This window comes from Notolepis coatsorum, assembly GCF_963971535.1.
Source record: "Notolepis coatsorum genome assembly, chromosome: 3".
Lineage (NCBI taxonomy): Eukaryota > Metazoa > Chordata > Actinopteri > Aulopiformes > Paralepididae > Notolepis > Notolepis coatsorum.
In genome coordinates this window covers 163,504,868-163,527,287 of record NC_140167.1, presented here as the reverse complement: position 1 = coordinate 163,527,287, position 22,420 = coordinate 163,504,868, and the positions used below count along the sequence as shown (strand labels likewise).

General features: G+C 44.3%; 1 protein-coding gene across 1 annotated transcript in view; it reads left to right on the top strand.

The window, feature by feature from the left end:
• The window catches only part of rbms1b (RNA binding motif, single stranded interacting protein 1b), a 179,402-nt gene that overhangs the window by 38,386 nt on the left and 118,596 nt on the right, over positions 1 to 22,420 (top strand). The window contains 1 exon segment of the mRNA XM_084311557.1: positions 11,040 to 11,218. Within this exon segment, the coding sequence (XP_084167683.1) occupies positions 11,040 to 11,218 (179 nt within the window).

The following is a 22,420-nucleotide window of genomic DNA, read 5'->3' as shown; positions in this document are numbered from 1 at the left end:
ATAGATAATAGATATGTGCGAACTGGAAAAAGTTATTTAGGAGGCTTCGCGCAGTGGGCGTGCCAGCCCCTACCGCACGCATGTAAACACGGGTCTAGTAGTCTAGTGGGACGGGACACGGGAGCTGTCGGGAGGACGGCGGCGTCTCCCTGAGCTAACGTTAGCTTAGCTACCATTACAAAATGACCCAGTCAACTATTCACTTTTAGTTTAATACATGATGAGGCATTGTCTAACCGAACGGTATCTAGTCGGCCAGCTACCGATAGCTCCTGACATCAACAAACGCTCCACAAAGTCTAGTAGAGACGTGTGTGCTACCTGTTAGCTGTTAGCTCACGTTAACGCAAGTTAGTTCACCGTTCAAAACGAAATGTCCCATTGAACTAAATAATTCACTGAGGCGTTGTATTAATGTTATATATCCGGCTAGCAGTAGCTACAGATAGCTCCTGATATCAATGTCTTATAACACTGATTCGATGCGTATTCGAGCTGAGGGCTTGCTAACGTTATACCAATACAATAGGGTCCAGGTGCAGCACCGGAGAATCCTGGCCATAGCTCTGCTCGAGGCTACTCGAGTATAGGTCCAGGTGCAGCTCCGGAGAATCCTGGCCGTAGCTGGAGGCTACTAGAGTACACACAGACAGTGGAGCTTGTTGCGTGGTGGCGATGTCTCGCAGATAATACAAGTACAAGTCTAATTATATAATATATATATTTTATAAAAAAAAATATATATATACCGTTACCGTCTATGCTTCAAATTATACCGTGATATAAATTTTAGACCATACCGTCCACCCCTACCTGATGCTCTACTGGCATTGCTTCTTCTGCTTGACCTTTTACTAGACACATTAGACGCACTGTCTCCAGCTTTAATTTCCTCATGCAAATCAGATTAAATTTTTTCCAATTCAGCATTATCATCATTGACCTGAAAAATCCCATTTTCGCTCAACCATGTTGACACTTCATTTACAAATGTATCATTTGTTTCCTTTGTTGCATAAAACCATTCGTCCTGCTTTCTCTGCGTATCCCCAGTTGTAGGATACTCAGTCATCAATGTATTATGTGCCTCAGAGGCAACTTGACATAGAGCTTTGAACTGTTTTAGATTTTGGTGCACAAGATTTACATTGTCGTTGGAAACTAGAAGAGTGATGATTTCCCTTTTCAATTTCCTTGCTTGTGTACAATATGCATTTCTGTCCGTTTGGAGCCTTTCAATCAAAATTGATAATCCCTTTAAAGAAGGCTTTCTTATTCTTGGCTCACAAACATTTTGCCCTTGGCTGGGCTCCACAATATCATGACGTGAATCCATTTTTGATAATACGTACTGTTCCTTTAAGAGACTGGCGCGACAGTCTCTTTCGTGAAAAAAAGTCAATACAATAATAACAAAACTTTCAATGCTGCTGCTCCATTAGCAAGCAACCCATACGGATACACTAACCAGTCCTCCTTTGGTGTGCTATCTCGGGATGATGATCCTTATCCAGAAGCAGCATTCCAAGCCAGGTTCCAAAGTCCTCCATTGTCCAAGTAAGATCAGGTTTTTACTTGTGTAGCGACTATCCTCATGTCCTGGTAGACGCTCGGTTGGGTGCGGGGATTCCTCGTCTTTGACGCGCAATTAGAAAAAACTAGGGATGCCCCGATCGATCGGCCACCGATCGTTATCGGCCGATACTCAGTATAAATATGCAATCTGTGAATTCCGATAATGAGTCATATTCGCCGATCGCGGAAACCGATCAAGCGAAGGTCTCACTCGCTGTCTGTCTCAGACACACACGACCTGCAAACTGCCGCTGCTCCTCCTCCCTAGCCCCGCCCGCCCCCGTGTAGAGTTTGTAAACACTGAGGACTGAGAGGAGGCTCCCCTGCTCGAGTCTGTAGTGCATTCGACCTGAGCTAACGTTAGCTACCTAGCTATCGTTACTGTTTAAACAAAATTACCCAGTCAACTATTCACGTTTAGTAGGCATTGTCTAACGGTATTTAGCCGGCTAGCTACTGATAGCTCCTGATATCAACAAATGATCCAGAAAGTCTAGTAGTCCATGTTCATACCTCCGTTAGCTTGCGTTAGCTTGCGTTAGCTGACGTTAGTTCTCTGTTCAAAACGAAATGTCCCATTGAACTAAAGTTCTGTCTTAACGTCATCTAGCCGGCTAGCAGTAGCTACAGATAGCTCTTGATATCAATGTCTTATAACATTGATTCAATGCGTATTGGAGCTGAGGGCTTGCTGAATGTGAAATGACCAAAGAACCGTAACGTTACCAATAGGGTCCAGCTGCAGCGCCGGAGAATCCTTTTTGGAGCTGGAGGCTACTAGAGTACACAGACAGTGGAGCTGTTTGCAGATAGCGAGCATTTTGACTTGTTGCGTGGTGGCGATGTCTCGCAGATAATACAAGTACAAGTCTAATTATATAATATATATATTTTATAAAAAAAAAAAAAAATTATATAAAATAATTTTTAATTTCTTTTTAATCAAAAACAATCGGTATCGGATCGGTATCGGCCGATATGGCTCACGACGATCGGTGATCGGTATCGGTGGCAAAAAACGTGATCGGGGCATCCCTAGAAAAAACACAATATCGAGTCCGTGTCACCTGCCGTTGGGTGAAGTTCCCATTTAATTGAAGTATTCAACATAATACATGTGTTGAGCCAAACAATAATTTCTGCATAATGCTGTTAATAATACTGAAAACGAGCTAGGGTACGTGCGTGTGTCCGTGCGGTAAAAACCGTGAGATCTCTCCGTCACCCATACCTAGATACCTTGATTGAACATAGCCTACACCTGTGCCTTTATTCAAAGCATATGCGCTCCGTGCTGCCACCCAGTGCTCCGTGCTGCCACCCAGTGATGAACTTAACAAACTACAAACTAAGCACAAAAACCATCAAATAGCTCCTACAGTGGGGATTTAAATGAGGTAATATGGGCGAAAAATTTGCCCCTTTCTATGCAAATGAGCCTCATTGCAAAAACACTCCAATTCACAAAGATCTGCGCTAATTGCCACATGCAGTTAAAGTGACGTTATTTACATCTTCAGAGAGTTGGTGGTAACTAAGCGCATTAAGGGATGTCATGGCCAGGGTCTCCGGTGATCCGTTGGGTTAGGTAATAATCACAATAAAGAGAATAGAACCCTCATACTCATATGCTCCAGAATAAACCTTTAATTTATAACATTTCGTCAGGTCCATGAGGAGTAGACGCTAGAAACACGGTCAATGAAAAGTTTATTCCTGAGTATATGAGAATGCGTGTTCTATTCTCTTAACTAAACATTAAATACAACTTAATTTCTCACTCTAAATATACTCCTAAATCTGAAATTATTTTCACTGGCACACAGTGCCAAACTGGGCCGAAAGATTCAGCACCATGGACAGGTCTGCTCAAACTAATTAATTTTGGGATTACATACAAACCAAATTGGACGATTTGGTACCATCTGGGTGGGCAAATTCTAGATGTCTACAGGTTTTGTAGCTTATTAGTGGTTATCACCTCCTGAAAACCGAGTTTTCGCAAAATAAATCCAAAAGCCATATTTTGCTCCCCTAGATTCGCTCGTAGGTCAGGTTGTGGGGGTACTAGAGACATGACCATCATCATGCTCTTATGCACCTGAGTCTCCTGAACATGTAGAGATACTGAGTCGATCGGACCTTCCTACGCTAAGCTATGGTAACTTTCACGCACCTACTGCATAATACCTCAGGAAAACCGCAACAATGAGGCATTCACCTGTAGGGGGTAGGTGTGAGCTTTGTAGCGTAATAAGCTACAAAACCAAAATGTCTATCATATCAAAATACAATCTAGGGGTGTATAGGAATAATTAAAAGAAATCACATTTTTGCCCACCCAATTGGTACCAAAAAAGTGTTTGGCCCAAGGACTAGAAGAGCTATTGATTCGTCAGGACTTCCAATTCGTGATCAGAGAATTGAAGCTTCCGTTTTCTGTCTGCCATTGTACTAGGACATGCATACTGTTGCATGGGCAGTATTTATACTATTTTACCATATCAGGAGCAAATTGCACTCAGATACTCTGCGAGCCAAGTTGCACCTCCAGATCCAGATATCTGCATCAGCAAGGCCCAGAGGTTTATAAAAGACCCCAGCCATCCCAACAACAGCTCGTTTCAACTGCTGCCTGCCGGGAGGCGTTACCGCAGCCTCAGAGCCAGGTCCAGCAGGCTCAAGGACTCATACTACCATCAAGCCATCAGACTCATGAACACTATCTAACAATTATGATTTTACTGTGTGTTTTTATGTATTTAGTATTTTAGGTATTTTTAAGTACTTTACGATTCAAGGTGTTTTAACTAGAAATCATGAAACACAAGGGGTTTGTTCCATGATGATCTATATTTGACCATTTAGCTGTAGTTGTTCGGTTGTTACTAGAAAACCAAAGAAAGAAAGTTTCATCTGGTTCTAAGTGCCATTAAAAAAAGTTTTACTAGTTTTACTTTAACTCACCTGTTTATTTGACGTCAATCAGTGAGCTAGAGGCGTAATAATAACTGAACGTCGTGCTTGTGAGGCCTGCTGTCTTCTGTCATCCCTAAATATAAGCACAACATCGATCCTCCTGATAGTTTAGACTTAGTTTGACCCGTGTCACGGATAGGCTACCTCTCGCCTGCCAGAGAGAGAGAGCGAGAGAGAGAGAGAGAGAGAGAGAGAGAGACGTAAGCCACAGATCACCTGGAAAACACAGCAGGTCAGGTCGGTTTCCTTGGTGAAGGCATGCAAGGCGGCCGGCCGGTAAGAGGAGAGGAGCTGCTGCTTGTGTCTAGAATGGGGTTGCTCAACCTGTCACCACTTCATGCCTGGGATTCTATCAGCGTCCTCTCCTTGTGATTCCACAGAGGAGGGGGTTGGGGGGGGGGGGGGGGCTAAATCAGTGTCAGCCACTCAAGAAGGAGAAGAACAGTCCTGGTCTAGAAGATGGGAAGTTCTCCCGTACGACTTCATCTGTGTCTTTATTTAAGCACCTTGAGAGTTTAAAGTGTGCTGTATAATTTAAATGTATTATTTATAAACACCAAACGCAACGTTGCTCAATCACTCAGATGGTTCTCTCTGGGCTGGTTCTCTCTGGGCTGGTTCTCTCTGGGCTGGTCCTCTGGTTCTCTCTGGGCTGGTCCTCTGGTTCTCTCTGGGCTGGTCCTCTGGTTCTCTCTGGGCTGGTCCTCTGGTTCTCTCTGGGCTGGTTCTCTCTGGTTCTCTCTGGCAGGCCTGTACACTGCGATGATATGATCGCAAATTGCCCCCTAATTTGGTCCGTGCGAGTTTAAAATAATATCTGGGGGCAAGCTTGCGAGTGGTGATTTCAACCCTTCATTCGCATTTCACTCCTAAATTAATCCATACAAATTGTAGTAAAACATTAGCCTACAACCAGGGCTGTACAGTGCAATATAATGTTGCGGTTGTAATTTCATTAGACAGACCAGCGCGGACCTTTAATAACATGCAATTTAATTGACACGAGCAATGAGCTAACGGTAGCTTCTAACCAAGGTCTCCATTAGGATTATGCTAAGCTAACTAGCGATCTCTGCTAACCCTGGAAAACGGTCAAAGCGGACTCCACAAGACTAGTTCCATTCGTGAGGAAAGGGGGTGGGTTATATTGACAACGCTTGACAACAGAAGTTTAAACATAACTTCATATTTATTGGTTATTCGTTTCTGTATATCATTCAATTCCCATCTCCGTGTGTCTCCATCTCTTCCTGTTTACATTCGAGTGTGACGTCATCACCTACGGCAGCTTAGACGATCAAAACCCGAAGGGGGGCTCTCTCTCTCTCTCTCCTCTCTCTCTCTCTCTCTCTCTCTCTCTCTCTCTCTCTCTCTCTCTCTCTCTACATTCAATGATTTAAAGTAGCCAAATGTTACACACAGTATAAATACTAACTGGATAGTTGATGATATAAACATTTAATTTCATTATCTGAAATATTCTAAAATCATTAAGTCTGTGTGATTATTATTTTCTCACAGTAGTGTGTATATATATATATATATATATATATATATATATATATATATATATATATATATATATATATATATATATATATATATATATATATATATATATAAATATAAATATATATATATATATATGTGTGTGTGTATATATGTGTGTGTGTGTGTGTTTGGCTAAAGTGGATAGATTGGCTAAAGTGGATAGAAAACACAGTACTGTGTAAAAGGCACCCAAGAGTTTTTATATAAATTGTCTTAGATGTAAATAATTTTTTTTATTAGTGTGTCAGTAGACTACTCTTAGTACATTTTCATTCAATTATTTTTTAAAGCATCTTCATGGTTTAATAATGCAAACATATGTTGCAGGGACTTATTATAATCATCATATTGGCGTGACTGTATGCATCAAAGGGTTCAATCAAGCATTTTTAAGTGCTTTAGAGGAAATGTCAAAATATCGCGATATCATTTAAAGGCCATATCGCCCAGCCCTACTATAATGGTAAAATAGTTATTTAAAAATGTGCCCCTAAAAATATTCTTTGCCCCTAAATTTCTCATTTAGGGGCAAGTGTGCCCCTAGTGAAAAAGCTTAGCGTACAGCCCTGTCTGGGCTGGTCCTCGGGTTCTCTCTGGGCTGGTCCTCTGGTTCTCTCTGGGCTGGTCCTCTTTGGTCCTCTCTGGTTCTCTCTGGTTCTCTCTGGTTCTCTCTGGTCCTCTCTGGTTCTCTCTGGTCCTCTCTGGTCCTCTCTGGTCCTCTCTGGTCCTCTCTGGTCCTCTCTGGTAGGGATGCCCCGATCGATCGGCCAGCGATCGGTATCGGCCGATATTCAGTATAAATATGATTGTGAATTCCGATAATGCTTTATTTTTGCCGATCGTGAAAACCGATCGATGACATGGAAAACATGATCCAATTCTCTGCGGAGTTCTCACTCGCTCTTCTCTCACAGCCACACTCTGCTGCTGCACGTCTTGCCCCTCCTCCTCCTTCCCCTCCCAGACCCATCTCATGTCAACAAACCCTTCGGCAAGACTCGACTGCATGAGCACCGCAGAGCTCCTCTTTCAACATAAGCATTAAATAAAATGGCCCAGTCATCTATTCACTTTTGTTTAATACATGAGGCGTTGTCTAATGTTATCTAGCTACTGATAGCTCCTGATATCAACGTCTGATATCATCACTGGTATTCGTTTTCGCAAGTGCTGGGCTGGCTAGCGTTGGCTAACTAGCTATCGCTCGTGAGCTAACGTTAGCTACCGAGCTAACGTTACTGTTTAAACAAAACTACACAGTCAACTATTCACTTTAGTTTAATACATGATACATTGTCTAACTGGCTAGCTACTGATAGCTCCTGATATCAACAAATGCGCATTTCAGTTTAAGAATGATAGGGATTAGGGATGCGCCAGCATGAGACCTCCGTTAGCTAGGTAGCTCATGTTAGCTCACGTTAGTTTTAACGAAATTACCCAGTAAACTAAATAGTTCACTTTATTTTAATACATGATGCATTGTCTAACGTCATCTAGCCGGCTAGCAGTAGCTACAGATAGCTCCTGATATAAATGTCTTATAACATAATTTACATTATTCGTTTTTGCAGCTGAACATTGGCTAATTAGCTATTATGCTTCATAACACGTTTCAGACCCTGTTGAACTATCGCTCTGACTGGGGACGCTGAGGGCATGCTGAACAAAGCAGAGTATACACCAGGGTTTCCGTTGTCCGGTAATTACCGGTATTTGACCGGCAAAATCTGTTGAAGTCCGACATATTTAATCTCTCCGGTCATAATGTCCGGTGAAAATAATTCCCTCTAAGCACAATTTGATTATTTGAATTGTATTAAAATAGGCTAAAATTAAATAGCCTATGCAATGAACGAAACAATCATTACATTTGTTTCATCGTTGCTTCACCAAGCAGGTCTAATAATGACAACGATGTGTCAGTTGGAGATTGCTGCTAGATTTGCGAGTGCATGCAGCTGCAGAGCCGCAGAACCCACCAGCTGTGCCGGCACAGTGCAATACTCCAATTCAGCCATTGGCAATTCAACTGTTGGGTGGGGGGCGCTGCTGAGCGGTCCCCAGATAGGGCCTGAAAACACTGCTCTCTGCGGCTCTGCAGCTGCATGCTCTCGCAAATAAGTCGTTGGGAGGTGGAGATTCATCACGCAAACCCACGATAATGTTGCCGTCTCTCTCTGCCAAATTTCTCAGTTCTTCGCTTGATATAATTAATACAAATGTCCAATATAACGGAATTCGTTAGCTCATAAAAATGTGATTATAACAGACTGCTGTTTATTAATGTCGGGCTGACTGCCCACAGACACCTATTTGATTTAAAGTCAGCAGCAGCACGGAGTCTCTGGACTTATTTTATTTGGAATATAATGACTGTATACGCAAAAGTAGCCTAGTTTTAAGTTAAAATATTATAAATCTACATGCCTTGAGGATGTCATTCTTTATATAGCCTGCCTATCAATTGTTTTTAAGCTCAATAAACTCTGACCGGAATTTCTCTCATTTGACCGGTAGATTGAAATCTACCTGACACTGAGGCAGTGGAGCTGTTTGCAGATAGCGAGTATTTTGACTTGTTGCGTGGTGGTGATGTCTCGCAGATAATACAACTACAAGTATAATTATATAATATATATATATTAAAAAAGAAAATTATATATTAATTATTATATATATTTTTTTTAAACCAAAAACGATCGGTATCAGCCGATATGGCTCATAGACGATCGGTGATCGGTATCGGTGGCAAAAAACATGATCGGGGCATCCCTACTCTCTCCTCTCTGGTCCTCTCTGGGCTGGTCCTCTCTGGTCCTCTCTGGTCCTCTCTGGTTCTCTCTGGTCCTCTCTGGTCCTCTCTGGTTCTCTCTGGTCCTCTCTGGTCCTCTCTGGTTCTCTCTGGTCCTCTCAGATCCTCTCTGGTCCTCTCTGGTTCTCTCTGGTTCTCTCTGGTCCTCTCTGGTCCTCTCTGGTCTTCTCGGTCCTCTCTGGTCCTCTCTGGTTCTCTCTGGTCCTCTCTGGTTCTCTCTGGTCCTCTCTGGTCTTCTCGGTCCTCTCTGGTCCTCTCTGGTTCTCTCTGGTCCTCTCTGGTCCTCTCTGGGCTGGTGTATGTACAGAGTTGTAGTATTAATATGTACAGTAAAGACACTATGGTAGTAAGTCATACTGTGCAAGCAGCGTAACTAGTAAGAGTAGGTAAGAGATATAGTATCTACAGATCTGTACATCTGTAGATGTACAGATATAGATATAGTATGATACAGATATGTACAGATATAGATACAGATATAGATATAGTATCTACAGATATGTACAGATACAAGAAACACACACCCTGAAGCAGAGAGTGTCGTGGCCAGGCTGTGTGGAGCCCCACAGAACCAGAGAGACAGAACCAGGCAGTGCGTCTGTGTGAAGCCCCACGCCTGGGGACAGAACCAGAGACAGAACCAGAGAGACAGAACCAGAGAGACAGAACCACAGAGACAGAACCAGATAGACGGAACCAGGCAGTGCGTCTGTGTGAAGCCTCACGCCTGGGGACAGAACCAGAGACAGAACCAGAGAGACAGAACCACAGAGACAGAACCAGATAGACGGAACCAGGCAGTGCGTCTGTGTGAAGCCCCACGCCTGGGGACAGAACCAGAGACAGAACCAGAGAGACAGAACCACAGAGACAGAACCAGAGACAGAACCAGATAGACAGAACCACAGAGACAGAACCAGAGACAGAACCAGAGAGACAGAACCAGATAGACGGAACCAGGCAGTGCGTCTGTGTGAAGCCCCACACTTGGGGACAGAACCAGAGAGACAGAACCAGAGAGACAGAACCAGATAGACAGAACCAGAGACAGAACCAGAGAGACAGAACCAGAGAGACAGAACCAGAGAGACAGAACCAGAGAGACAGAACCAGGCAGTGCGTCTGTGTGAAGCCCCACGCCTGGGGACAGAACCAGAGAGACAGAACCAGAGAGACAGAACCAGAGAGACAGAACCAGAGACAGAACCAGAGAGACAGAACCAGGCAGTGCGTCTGTGTGAAGCCCCACGCCTGGGGACAGAACCAGAGAGACAGAACCAGAGAGACAGAACCAGAGAGACAGAACCAGAGAGACAGAACCACAGAGACAGAACCAGGCAGTGCGTCTGTGTGAAGCCCCACGCCTGGGGGGCAGAACACGGCTGTTTGCGCTGACCTTTCTGGCTTGGAGTCTCCCCGGGGGAACGGTTCCCTTCACACACTCTGTCTCTCAGCCAGCGCCACCGTGGTGTCAGAACTACAGGCCTCCAGGGGCCACGTTGTGCTGACCGCCCCGGCTCCGGGAGAGATTGCTCCGCGCAGATATGTATCGCTGCACTGTGAAGCATTAATCCCCCCGGCTGGACACACACCCACTTGATACCGATGATGGAGCGTCCGGACATCATTTTGCATGTGTGTGCTTAGGGGTGATTTAGCTTCGGCCACACAGCAATGAGCTTGGCCTTCGAGACGGATGGTTTCTGCTGCTGCGGCGCGCGCCGGTATCGGTTCGAGGATGTATATCCGTGTTATTTAGGGCCAACATTAATAACACTTTCGAGGGGCTAGTGTCTTCGTTTTGCTCAATACATGTTTTATTGTGTTTTGCCCAAAACTACTTCCCCCGGCGGGAGGTAGAGCACTCGTCTTAGCCCCTAATTGTTCCCGATGAGCAGGTTGGCACTTTGCATGGTCGCCTCCGCCGTCGGTGTGTGAATGTGTGAGTGAATGGGTAAATGTGAGGAACTAAATTGTAAAGTGCTCCTCCTGTAGCGCTGTGTCTGTTTAGCTGCTCCTTCATGTTCTCCTCTGTGTTTACACTTCGCTGAAAGCCGTCGCTTTGTGTCTCCACGTCGGACTGACGCCATTTTGTGTTTTTCCTTCCTTTTTTTGCCAGCCACCTGTCGCCCCCTCACACCCCATGGCTCCGCCCAGCCCCAGCACCAACAGCAGCACCAACAACAGCAGCAGCAGCAGCAGCACTGCAGGCTGGGAACAGCTCAGCAAAACCAACCTCTACATCCGGGGCCTGCCCCCCGCGACCACTGACCACGACCTGGTCAAGCTCTGTCAGCCGTGAGTACTATCCACGCTTCCGCTTATCATTAACAGCTATTGATTGGGTATTGATCCACGGGGGGAGGGGAGGGCTTTAGCTTCAGAGTCTAGTTCCTATGTACAGTACTAGCTTTAGAGTCTAGTATCTATGTACAGTATTAGCTTCATAGTCTAGTATCTATGTACATTACTAGCTTCAGAGTCTAGTTCCTATGTACAGTACTAGCTTCAGCGTCTAGTATCTATGTACAGTACTAGCTTCAGAGTCTAGTATCTATGTACAGTACTAGCTTCAGAGTCTAGTATATATGTACAGTACTAGTGTCAGAGTCTAGTTCCTATGTACAGTACTAGCTTCAGAGTCTAGTATATATGTACAGTACTAGCTTCAGAGTCTAGTATCTATGTACAGTACTAGCTTCAGAGTCTAGTATATATGTACAGTATTAGCTTCAGAGTCTAGTAACTATGTACAGTACTAGCTTCAGAGTCTAGTATCTATGTACAGTACTAGCTTCAGAGTCTAGTATCTATGTACAGTATTAGTTTCAGAGTCTAGTATCTATGTACAGTACTAGCTTCAGAGTTTAGTATCTATGTACAGTACTAGCTTCAGAGTCTAGTATCTATGTACAGTACTAGCTTCAGAGTCTAGTATCTATGTACAGTACTAGCTTCAGAGTCTAGTATCTATGTACAGTACTAGCTTCAGAGTCTAGTATATATGTACAGTATTAGTTTCAGAGTCTAGTATCTATGTACAGTACTAGCTTCAGAGTCTAGTATCTATGTACAGTACTAGCTTGAGAGTCTAGTATCTATATACAGTACTAGCTTCAGAGTCTAGTATCTATGTACAGTACTAGCTTGAGAGTCTAGTATCTATATACAGTACTAGCTTCAGAGTCTAGTATCTATGTACAGTACTAGCTTCAGAGTCTAGTATCTATGTACAGTACTAGCTTCAGAGTCTAGTATATATGTACAGTACTAGCTTCAGAGTCTAGTATATATGTACAGTATTAGTTTCAGAGTCTAGTATCTATGTACAGTACTAGCTTCAGAGTCTAGTATCTATGTACAGTACTAGCTTGAGAGTCTAGTATCTATATACAGTACTAGCGTCAGAGTCTAGTATCTATGTACAGTACTAGTGTCAGAGTCTAGTATCTATGTACAGTACTAGCTTCAGAGTCTAGTTGCTACAGTACTAGCTTCAGTCTAGTTTCTACTGTACTAGCTTCAGAGTCTAGTTCCTATGTACTGTACTACTTGTCGTAGTGTGAGCGGTTGGTGGCAGATGAGGTGGAGCCCGGTGTGGAATTGCCACTTTTGTCGCATGTTCTGCGCAGTCGCTGCGCTGCATGTCCACTCTGAAGTAACTTCAAATTCTGTTCTCCTCTTAGCTTTCAAAAGGAGTGAGGGATTGATTGTCTGACGAGCGGCGCTTTAAGTGATATACTTGTGTTGCACACTGTATATAACATTCAGGACACGATTGTTTACAGTGGTCACTGCAAATACTAGTGAAGGATGCAGGACTGGAGACTACTATCTCAGAAGGGTCTTGACATCATCTATTAAACAGGAAAATATCCTAATTACTTCTGTAAATAGTGACGGACGACGTTGAAACGAGCTGTAAAGGCCCTTTTTTTCCTGGCTGTAAGAAATAACCAGCTGGTAATAATACGCACGTCAAAGCTCTTAATACCAAGGAAACCCATTTGTCTGAGAAAAACATTGAACAAATGGAGGGGGGGGGGGAAGCTAGTGATTTCTTCTTCTTTTGTGTTTTTCCCTCCATGGTTCCCAGAACACATAATGAGGCAGTGAGGGGGGGAGGAGGGGGCTCTGAATAGATTATGACAAACACAACAATGATAGAGCTGACGGGGTGGGGTGGGGGGGGTGGGGGGGGGGGGGTGCGGCGTTACATCTGAAAGTGAAATTAAAAACGACCTTGAAGGACCACACAAGGACGCGGCAGCGAGAGGCGAGGCGGCGACGGCTGAGACTAATGTATTGGGCGGAGAGACGGGAGACCCGGAGGAGAGACCGGTCGCATCCGCAGGCCTTTGTGTTACTGAATACCTTACGGCTGCCAAGCAGAAAGACCACCTCGGTGACTTTGAGATCTAATTCACTTCCCCTTCCGAGTCTAGGAGCAACAACCCCCGCCCCCCCCCCCTCCCCGTGCGACATCCCCCTCCACCCATCTCCACAATGGGATGTTGACTTTGCAGCACACAAATAACCCCTCCCTCCACCCCCCCCTCCCCCTCCCACCTTCCTCCACCCCCCCCCCCCCCCCCCCCCTCCCTCCTCTCTAGCACATGCTCTGAATGTTTTGAAGGGATCAGATAGCATTCTGACCAGGGTCTCTGTCGGGACAAACATCCACGTCTTTACTGAGGATTAGTAATCATAATAATCTACCTATCTGCTATATACTATAGTCTACCTATATAACTCTGTATGATAGCATGTACAATAGTGCTGTATATGCCGTACTATATATACATTTATATATTTATATTTACCGCATATATACAGTATATATATATCCATATCTATCTGAATATACCTGCATATAACCCATATAACTATATACCGGTATGATAGTATGTACAATATATAACATATATATATGTTTATTCTTACCGTATATATATATATATTAGTGCTGTCAGGCGATTAAAAAAATTAATCTAATTAATTACAGGATTTGTAATTAATTAATCTAATTAATCACATTTTAATCGCATAACCATTTTATGCCTGATATTCTATATTCTATAATCATATTTCAAATGGCATTTGTCCAGATGGCAGAATTCAGTACTGTATCTACAAAACCTTCTGTTTAATCATTTTCCATCTATTAATTTGCTTAGATTTTTCAGGTCTGGTCAATTTGAGCATGGTGTTATTCACAGTCAAAGATACAAAAAAATGTATTGATATTCTCATTTGGTTCATTACAATTGACTCAAAATTAAATTTTCATTCAATCAATCACAGCGCAGATTGATTGATTGAATGAAAATGTTATTAACAGATTGCAGAATGGGTACAATACAGTACGGCTCAATACACACAATTGTTAAGGGGATGCAGACCAGAGAAAGACTTTCGTCTTGTTTACATCAGGGTCCCCATTTTCAATTCATAATGAATTGTAAGTAAGGGTGCAACTTGCTCAGTGCAAACCATTTTTTGTGGATCTAGCCCACAGTATTTCTGACACTGGGAATACATTCCCTGAGATTCATAGATGTCCCTAGAATCAGATACCAAGAACATGCAAATGGACCATATTAAAAAAAAATCTGTAAATGTGTATTCTACATTCTTATGGAATGAATGAGATACAACAACAAAAAATTATAAAAATATATATATATATATAAAAAGAAAACTTTTTTTTGTGTAATTAATTTTGAGTTAATTTTCATAACGCGATAATTTGCTGTGTAATTAATTAATCTAATTAACGCGATAAACTGACAGCCCTAATATATATATATCCATATCTGTCTTTACATACCTGCATATAATCCTTTTTTCATACATATATATACTATATCTATATCTGTACATATCCCTTACCTACTCTTACTAGTTACACTGCTGGCCAGTATGACTTACTACCATAGTGTCTTTATACCTGTATTAATGTACATAATACTATATCTATCTGTACATATCCCTTACCTACTCTCAGGGGGCGAATTTAGAGCCCGCCACCCGCCATTGGCGCTCAGTTTTTACGTTTGGCGCCTCCCACTGAGAGGTCTGCCCGCCGTGTGGCGTGTTGTGACAGAGCGGCTTTAACCTGCCAGGTAAAAGTGCGCCTGTCCCTTTATGTCTGTCAATTACGGATGCGCTCATCTGGGATCTGATAGCGGATAAGAGGTGAGACGTCAGACGGTGGGGGGTTGGCCTGGTGAGACGTGAGACAGGAGACGTGCGAAGTCATGACGTGGAAGTGAGAGCGGCGAGTTTGAATGTTGTTTACCTGAAAGAAGACGTGCAGCCGATGTGAGGAGCAGGAGAACGTGAACCGGAGTTAGAGAAGTTGAAAACGGCCAGTAAACATTACCTAACACGGGATGGATGAGAAATGGGGATAGTCCGGAGACTCCGGACGTCCACGACCTGGTCATCTTCACCCAACGCGGACTTCGGTGCGGTAAAGTACACGCTGCACTGTTGGTTGCGCTCCTGTTCCGAGGCTGTGACGCAAGCGTCTCCGACTCAAACATTCCCCTCTCCAAGCTTCCTAACGACGGCGACACATAGCCGAGGCCAAACGCGCCTCTATCTCTCTCTCTCTACCCCTTCAGCCCAAGCCAAACATCTCTCTCTACCCCTCCAGCCCCAGCCAAACATCTCTCTCTCTATACCCCTCCAGCCCAAGTCCAACGCCCCTCTTTTCCCCCTACACTCGCATCACACACCCACACACACACACACGCACACACACACACACACGCACACACATATTCTCGTTAGAGACTTTCTATTTTTTCGTTCATTCACACAGTTGCGTGGCGGTCATCACGAACTCTTTGACATTTGGAACTATTGGCAAATGCCTATACCTGTTCACCCAATGCACTGAACTGCGTGAACGAACTGGTCTGTAAATGAATTGTTTTGTGTTCTAAGAGTTTTTCTTATGATTTTGACTAATATCCAATACATGGACATTTTGACTGAATTGGGCATGACTCCTGAGTGTTTCTTTGTTATCAAACTCACCTAGTAATTATCTTGGCCATTAGTCCAGACCTATAAATCAAATTATTATATTATTTGTCTAATGAAAATTATTATATTATTTGTCTAATGAAAATTATTATTATTATTTGTCTTATGTGGTACAGTCTTATGCCGGAGCTATAGGCCTAATTAACCAAATCAAAAAGGTATTTTTATCTTCATTGGCAGGGGTTATACCTGTCTGGCGCCCAACGGTAAAGGTTATAGGCACTATAAGTGGACACCGCTACATAAAATGGCGCCCAACGTGGGGCCGAGGGCCTAACTGAACCAAGGTTTAAAGGTACTGTGTTAAAGAAAAAATATACATATATGTTACTTGTTGTTTTCTTTAAAGGTGCATTCTGCTATTTTGGTTATAGGTGCATGGCACTATTTTCTTTAAAGGTTCATTATGCTATTTTGTTTAAAGGTGCATGGCACTATCTTCTTTAAAGGTGCATTATGCTATTTTGGTTATAGGTGCATGGCACTATTTTCTTTAAAGGTACATTGCCCTATTTTCGTTTAAAGGTGCATGGCACTATTTCCCTTGAAGGTGCATTACGCTGTTTTGTTTAAAGGTGCATGGCACTATTTTCTTTAAAGGGGCATTATGTTTTTTTGTTTAAAGGTACAGTTGACAACTTTTGAAAGGTGAAACAAATTATATTGTGAAGGTTGAAGCATTGCTCGACTATGTGGGTTCATTAATGTGCTGTGTGCTGCTCTAAATAATTGATTTTGGGTTTATAACCTTACATAAAGCACATTCCACCCACTGATTTCACAATGTCTAAGGGCGCAGAGGCTGCACCTGCACCAAGCAGCCCGCCTCCAAACCCACCAGACCTAGACACAAAAACAGAGGGTCTAGGGTGGGATCTAAAGGGACCAGACCCTCCTGATGTTGATACCCCCTTAAGGTCTGATACGGAGAGACCTGACCAAAGGGGTATTATACAAATGAGAATTGAGAATTTTCAGCGTCGAAAGGGGGAGGAGTCTCCAATGCATTTCCCGGCGACAAAGCCTAAAGAAGGTGTGCATTTTCAGGAACCACTAATCGACCTCCAAACGGACCCTGCTTTGCTAACAGAGGAAACCAATGTTCTTCTGCAACCTGGAAAAATCTCAATTGACTCTGAAGAACACAAGGCTGCCTCTTCAGACTCCATATCTTCCCCAAACTCCGACACCTTGTCCCCAATTGACTTACCAGGAGTCATGGCTACCCCGGCAAGGGATTTGAACCAACTGGCTTACCAAACTCAGGGAAATTGGTTACAGTTGTGTCAGACAATGGATCAGCAGAAATTGAGAATGCAACAATTGACCAAATATGTGCAGGACTTCAATACCCGCTCTGACCTAAGAATCCAAGCTATTGGAAATCAGTCGGTGGCCAACTACACTCATCTCAAGACATGCATCGTCACCCTCCAAGATAATGTGTTAAAAGAAATGGATAATCTGGCCAAAACCACCAAAATCATAATGGCTGATGAGAATCAGGCATCTGAACAAACTCTTACCCAGCAGATTAATTTCATGGTGGTACAGTCCCAAGTAGAAGTTCAGAAGGAAATCAAAGAGGTGAAACAAGTCACACAGGAAGGAGTGGATATGATATCCAAAGGAGTGGAATACTGTATTACACAGGTGACTCGGGTAAACAGCCAACTGGAGGAGATGAAAGTAAAGATGAAGGAGCAATCGGATAACCACGAGAACAAAGTTCTCTCTATGGAAAAGAAACTGGATGCTCTCGATCTGAAACTCACTAACCTTCCTCCCACCTCACTGTTTCATCCCGCAACTTTGCCTATAGGCTCTATTTTCACACAACCTTCAGCATTCAGTACAGGTTCTCCGCTGGCAACGGCCAGCTCAAGAACTGTACCAACCACTGCTCCAACCACATTATCTACAAGATCAGTCATCACCAAGAGTATCAAGCTGACTTTTCCAACCTATGGAAAGCTGGATGATGACCCTGATCCACTGAATTATCTGACCAAATGCCATGATTTTCTGGCGCTACAGCCCTTATCCGACTGGGACCTCCTGGCCACATTCAGAACCGTGCTTCATGGTACGGCTCGTGACTGGTGGGAGATTGCCAGATCCTCTGTAACTACATGGAGCCAATTTGAAACTGCTTTTATGTCTGCTTATCTAACTGATGATTATGAAGACGAGTTAGCAGACCGAATCAGAACAAAAATCCAAGGAGAGAAGGAAACTATAAGAGACTTCGCTTTCTCTTATAGGGCTCTTTGTAAAAAGTGGAAACCCTCTCTCACTGAAGAGCCCATAGTAAAAATGATTTTGAAAAACATCAAACCGTATCTTGCAAGTCAACTCCGGGGGCGAGTTCAGACCACAGAGGAGTTGGTGCGTCTGGGAATCCAACTTGAAAGGGATCACGAGCTCCAACTTGAGTATGACAAGAGGACCAACTTAAGAGCTCCTCAAACTCAGAATAGGACGCCCAGCGTTCCAAATCGAGTCCAGGATGGACCGCCTGTGATGTGTTGGAGATGTAAGGGACAACATCCTCCTGGATCTTGTCCCCAATATACACCTCCTGACCACTCCAAATCTTTCAATCGACAACAGAAAACCTATTCTGCGCCGAAAGGTCAACACCCAAGTAACAGCTTGGTGTCCACAGCTGTCACCTCAAAACGACGTGACAAGTCAGCACAACCTACCGCGGAGAACCTCTCTCCGAGTACTTCAAAACAAAGTTCTCCTTGTGGCCCACCTACCCTATTGGTGGTACCCATCACTCTGGGAGCCTGGCGGGGGAAGGCTGTCTTGGATACAGGTGCAAGTTACACCCTTCTCCATGAGTATCTATGGGCGGAACTCAACAGAACCAAAGAAGAGCTTACTCCCTGGGAAGATGGACCTTTGTATCTTGCTAATGGACAGGCACAAGTTCCACTTGGTTGGGGGAAGCTGGAAATCGACCTTCACGGGAAACTCTTCACCTTACCAGTAGTCGTGCTGGATCAGAGAGGCCTGGCTTTTGGAGTTGTCCTGGGGTTGGACTTCATTTCTCTCAGTGGGCTACAAATCAACGTGGCAGACGGGGAGTATAGTTTCAAATCTAACCCTGCCGAAGTATTTCCATTTCAACCAGGTAGTGCAAATGGTCCTAGGAAGGAGAAACGACACTATCCCAGGAAATTATGCCTGATAAGTGCTCTTCCTCCTCCTGTGTTGACGCTGGAACCTGTACGCCTGGATGCGAAAGAGTATATCCACAATGCTGTCACACAAGCGCAACTGCAAGATGATGAAAAGGAGCAGTTAAGAGGAATTCTTGAGTCGTACCCCAAAGTGTGCACAAATGAGGCGGGGAGAACTGATGTGCTACTTCACAAGATATACCCCACCACCAATGTGCCGATCAAACAAAGGCCATACAGGATGGCTCCGGGAAAGCAAGCCATTGTGGAGGAACAACTGAAAGATATGCTAAGTGCGGGGATCATCGAACCATCATACTCAGGATGGGCCTCCCCAGTGGTGCTGCCTCCAAAGAAGGATGGAGGTCACCGTTTTTGTGTGGACTTCAGACGGGTCAATGCGGTGACCGAAACTGATGCGTATCCGCTACCCAACATCAACGAGATCCTGGAATCACTCTCTGGATCAGTCATCTTCTCTACGATTGATCTCAACAGTGGCTATTGGCAAGTGCCCATGGATCCAGAGAGCAAGTCAAAAACTGCATTCATCACATCTCGTGGGTTGTACCACTTCAACGTAATGCCTTTTGGACTGAAAAATGCTCCTGCGACATTCCAAAGACTAATGGAGACTGTCTTGAGAGATCTCCGTGGTCATATCTGTCTCGTCTACCTCGATGATATCATTGTTTATTCTACGTCTGTGACCGAACATTTCCAGCATCTACAGCAAGTCATAGAGAGGCTTGCAAAAGCAAATCTGACCATCAACCTGAAGAAGTCCAAGTTCTGCCTCCAGGAAATAAAGTTTCTTGGACACATCGTCAGTGCCAAGGGAGTTTGTGCAGACCCTGACAAGGTTGAGGCCATCCGAACCTATCCAGTTCCGAAGAATATCAAAGAGGTTCAGCGGTTCCTGGGGTTTGCCGGATGGTACCACAGATTCGTTCCAGGATTCTCCAAGATTGCTGAGCCGATCAATGACCTAAAAAAGAAAGGACGACCATTCATATGGAGTCCTGAGTGCCAGAATGCATTCAACAGACTGAGGGAATGTTTGTCATCTCCTCCTATCTTGGGTCATCCCAACCCAGATCATCCTTTTCTTGTGTACACTGACGCAAGTGATACTGGTCTTGGAGCCATACTGACACAGAAGAAGGAAGGTGGTACTGAAGAAGTGCTGGCGTACGCAAGTCGGACATTAAACCGAGCAGAAAGCAACTATTCTGCAACAGAGAAAGAGTGTCTTGCAATAATTTGGGCTCTGGAGAAATGGCAGCACTATCTGGAACCACGACTCTTCACTGTCATCACTGATCACTCTGCCTTACAGTGGGTCCTGAGATCCACGAAGACTACAAGTCGTCTGATCAGGTGGGCTCTGCGACTTCAGCGATTCGACTTCATCATTGAATATCGAAAAGGAAAACTGAATAGTGCTCCAGATGCACTTTCCAGGATTCCAACAGGTGCTGGATGCAACCTGTATTCCGGCAAGAAGGATTCTGGAACACTTCCGATATCCCTTGCACAGATATGGGAGGAACAACACAAGGATGCCAAAATTGAGACCATCTTTAAGGCTCTGGCAGAGGAAGGAACTTCTGTGAAAAATGACTACTCAGTCCTGGAGGATAAGGTGTACCGAAAAACACAAGGACAAGATGGACAGTGTCATTATCGGGTCTATGTCCCAGCAACCCTGATTCCGCAAGTCCTCCAGGCTTATCATGAGAACCCGCTATGTGGACATGGGGGTATCTTCAAAACCTACAAGAGGCTTCAGGAAGTGGCATTCTGGCCAGGAATGTGGACCGATGTCAAGGCACATGTCAAATGCTGTGTGAAGTGTCGGAGCCTGAAGTCCGACAACAGGAAGCCTGCAGGAATGATTCAGCAACATTCAGTAAAGGGACCAAATGAGTTGCTAGGAGTAGATATAATGGGACCCCTTCCACGCAGTCCAGAACGAAATGAGTATCTTCTTGTCCTAGTGGACTATTTCACAAAATGGGTGGAATTCTTCCCCATGCGACAAGCAAACTCGCAGACAATCGCCCGCATACTGAAGAAAGAAATCTTTACGAGATGGGGTGTGCCAGATTTTATATTGTCAGACAGAGGATCACAGTTTGTGTCGTCTTTATTCAAAGAGCTCTGCGAGAAATGGACAGTGACACCCAAGCTTACGACAGCCTATCACCCACAGACGAACATGATAGAACGGGTGAATCGCACTCTGAAGTGTATGATCTCCTCCTACGTGGAAGACAACCACCGGAAGTGGGATCAGTACTTACCAGAGTTCAGATTTGCCTTGAATTCGGCAGTTCAAGAAACCACAGGAGTTACCCCTGCAGAGTTACAGCTTGGAAGGAAACTGAACAGTCCAATGGACAAAGTCCTGAGAGGCAAGTCTCTTCCTCCTGATGCTCAGGCGTATGATGTGGTTCATCAGCTGAAGACTCTCCACGCCAAAGCCGAGGAAAGTAGTAAGAAGGCTCGTGTGAGACAGCTACGAAACTATAACAAGAACAGGAGGGATGTCAGTTTCAAGTTCCAAGAAAGGGTGTGGGTAAGGAACTTTCCACAGTCCAGTGCAGCCAAGAACTTTACTGCCAAACTGGCCAGCAAGTGGAAAGGACCCTATCGTGTAATGAAACAAACTGGTCCCGTCAACTACCAAGTTGTACGAGAGGACACTGGTGGAGATGTGAGAACAGTACATGTCTGTAACCTCAAACCTTTCTACCCTACAGCGGAGGATTTGGACAAACAGGAAAGGAAGGAGGTCCTGGAGATATTAAATGAAGATAGCTCAGAGGACGAGTTCCTGGGTTTCGAGTGACTGGTGTTCACCACCAAAGGTGGTCTTTCACAATGGGGGGAGAGTGTGACAGAGCGGCTTTAACCTGCCAGGTAAAAGTGCGCCTGTCCCTTTATGTCTGTCAATTACGGATGCGCTCATCTGGGATCTGATAGCGGATAAGAGGTGAGACGTCAGACGGTGGGGGGTTGGCCTGGTGAGACGTGAGACAGGAGACGTGCGAAGTCATGACGTGGAAGTGAGAGCGGCGAGTTTGAATGTTGTTTACCTGAAAGAAGACGTGCAGCCGATGTGAGGAGCAGGAGAACGTGAACCGGAGTTAGAGAAGTTGAAAACGGCCAGTAAACATTACCTAACACGGGATGGATGAGAAACGGGGATAGTCCGGAGACTCCGGACGTCCACGACCTGGTCATCTTC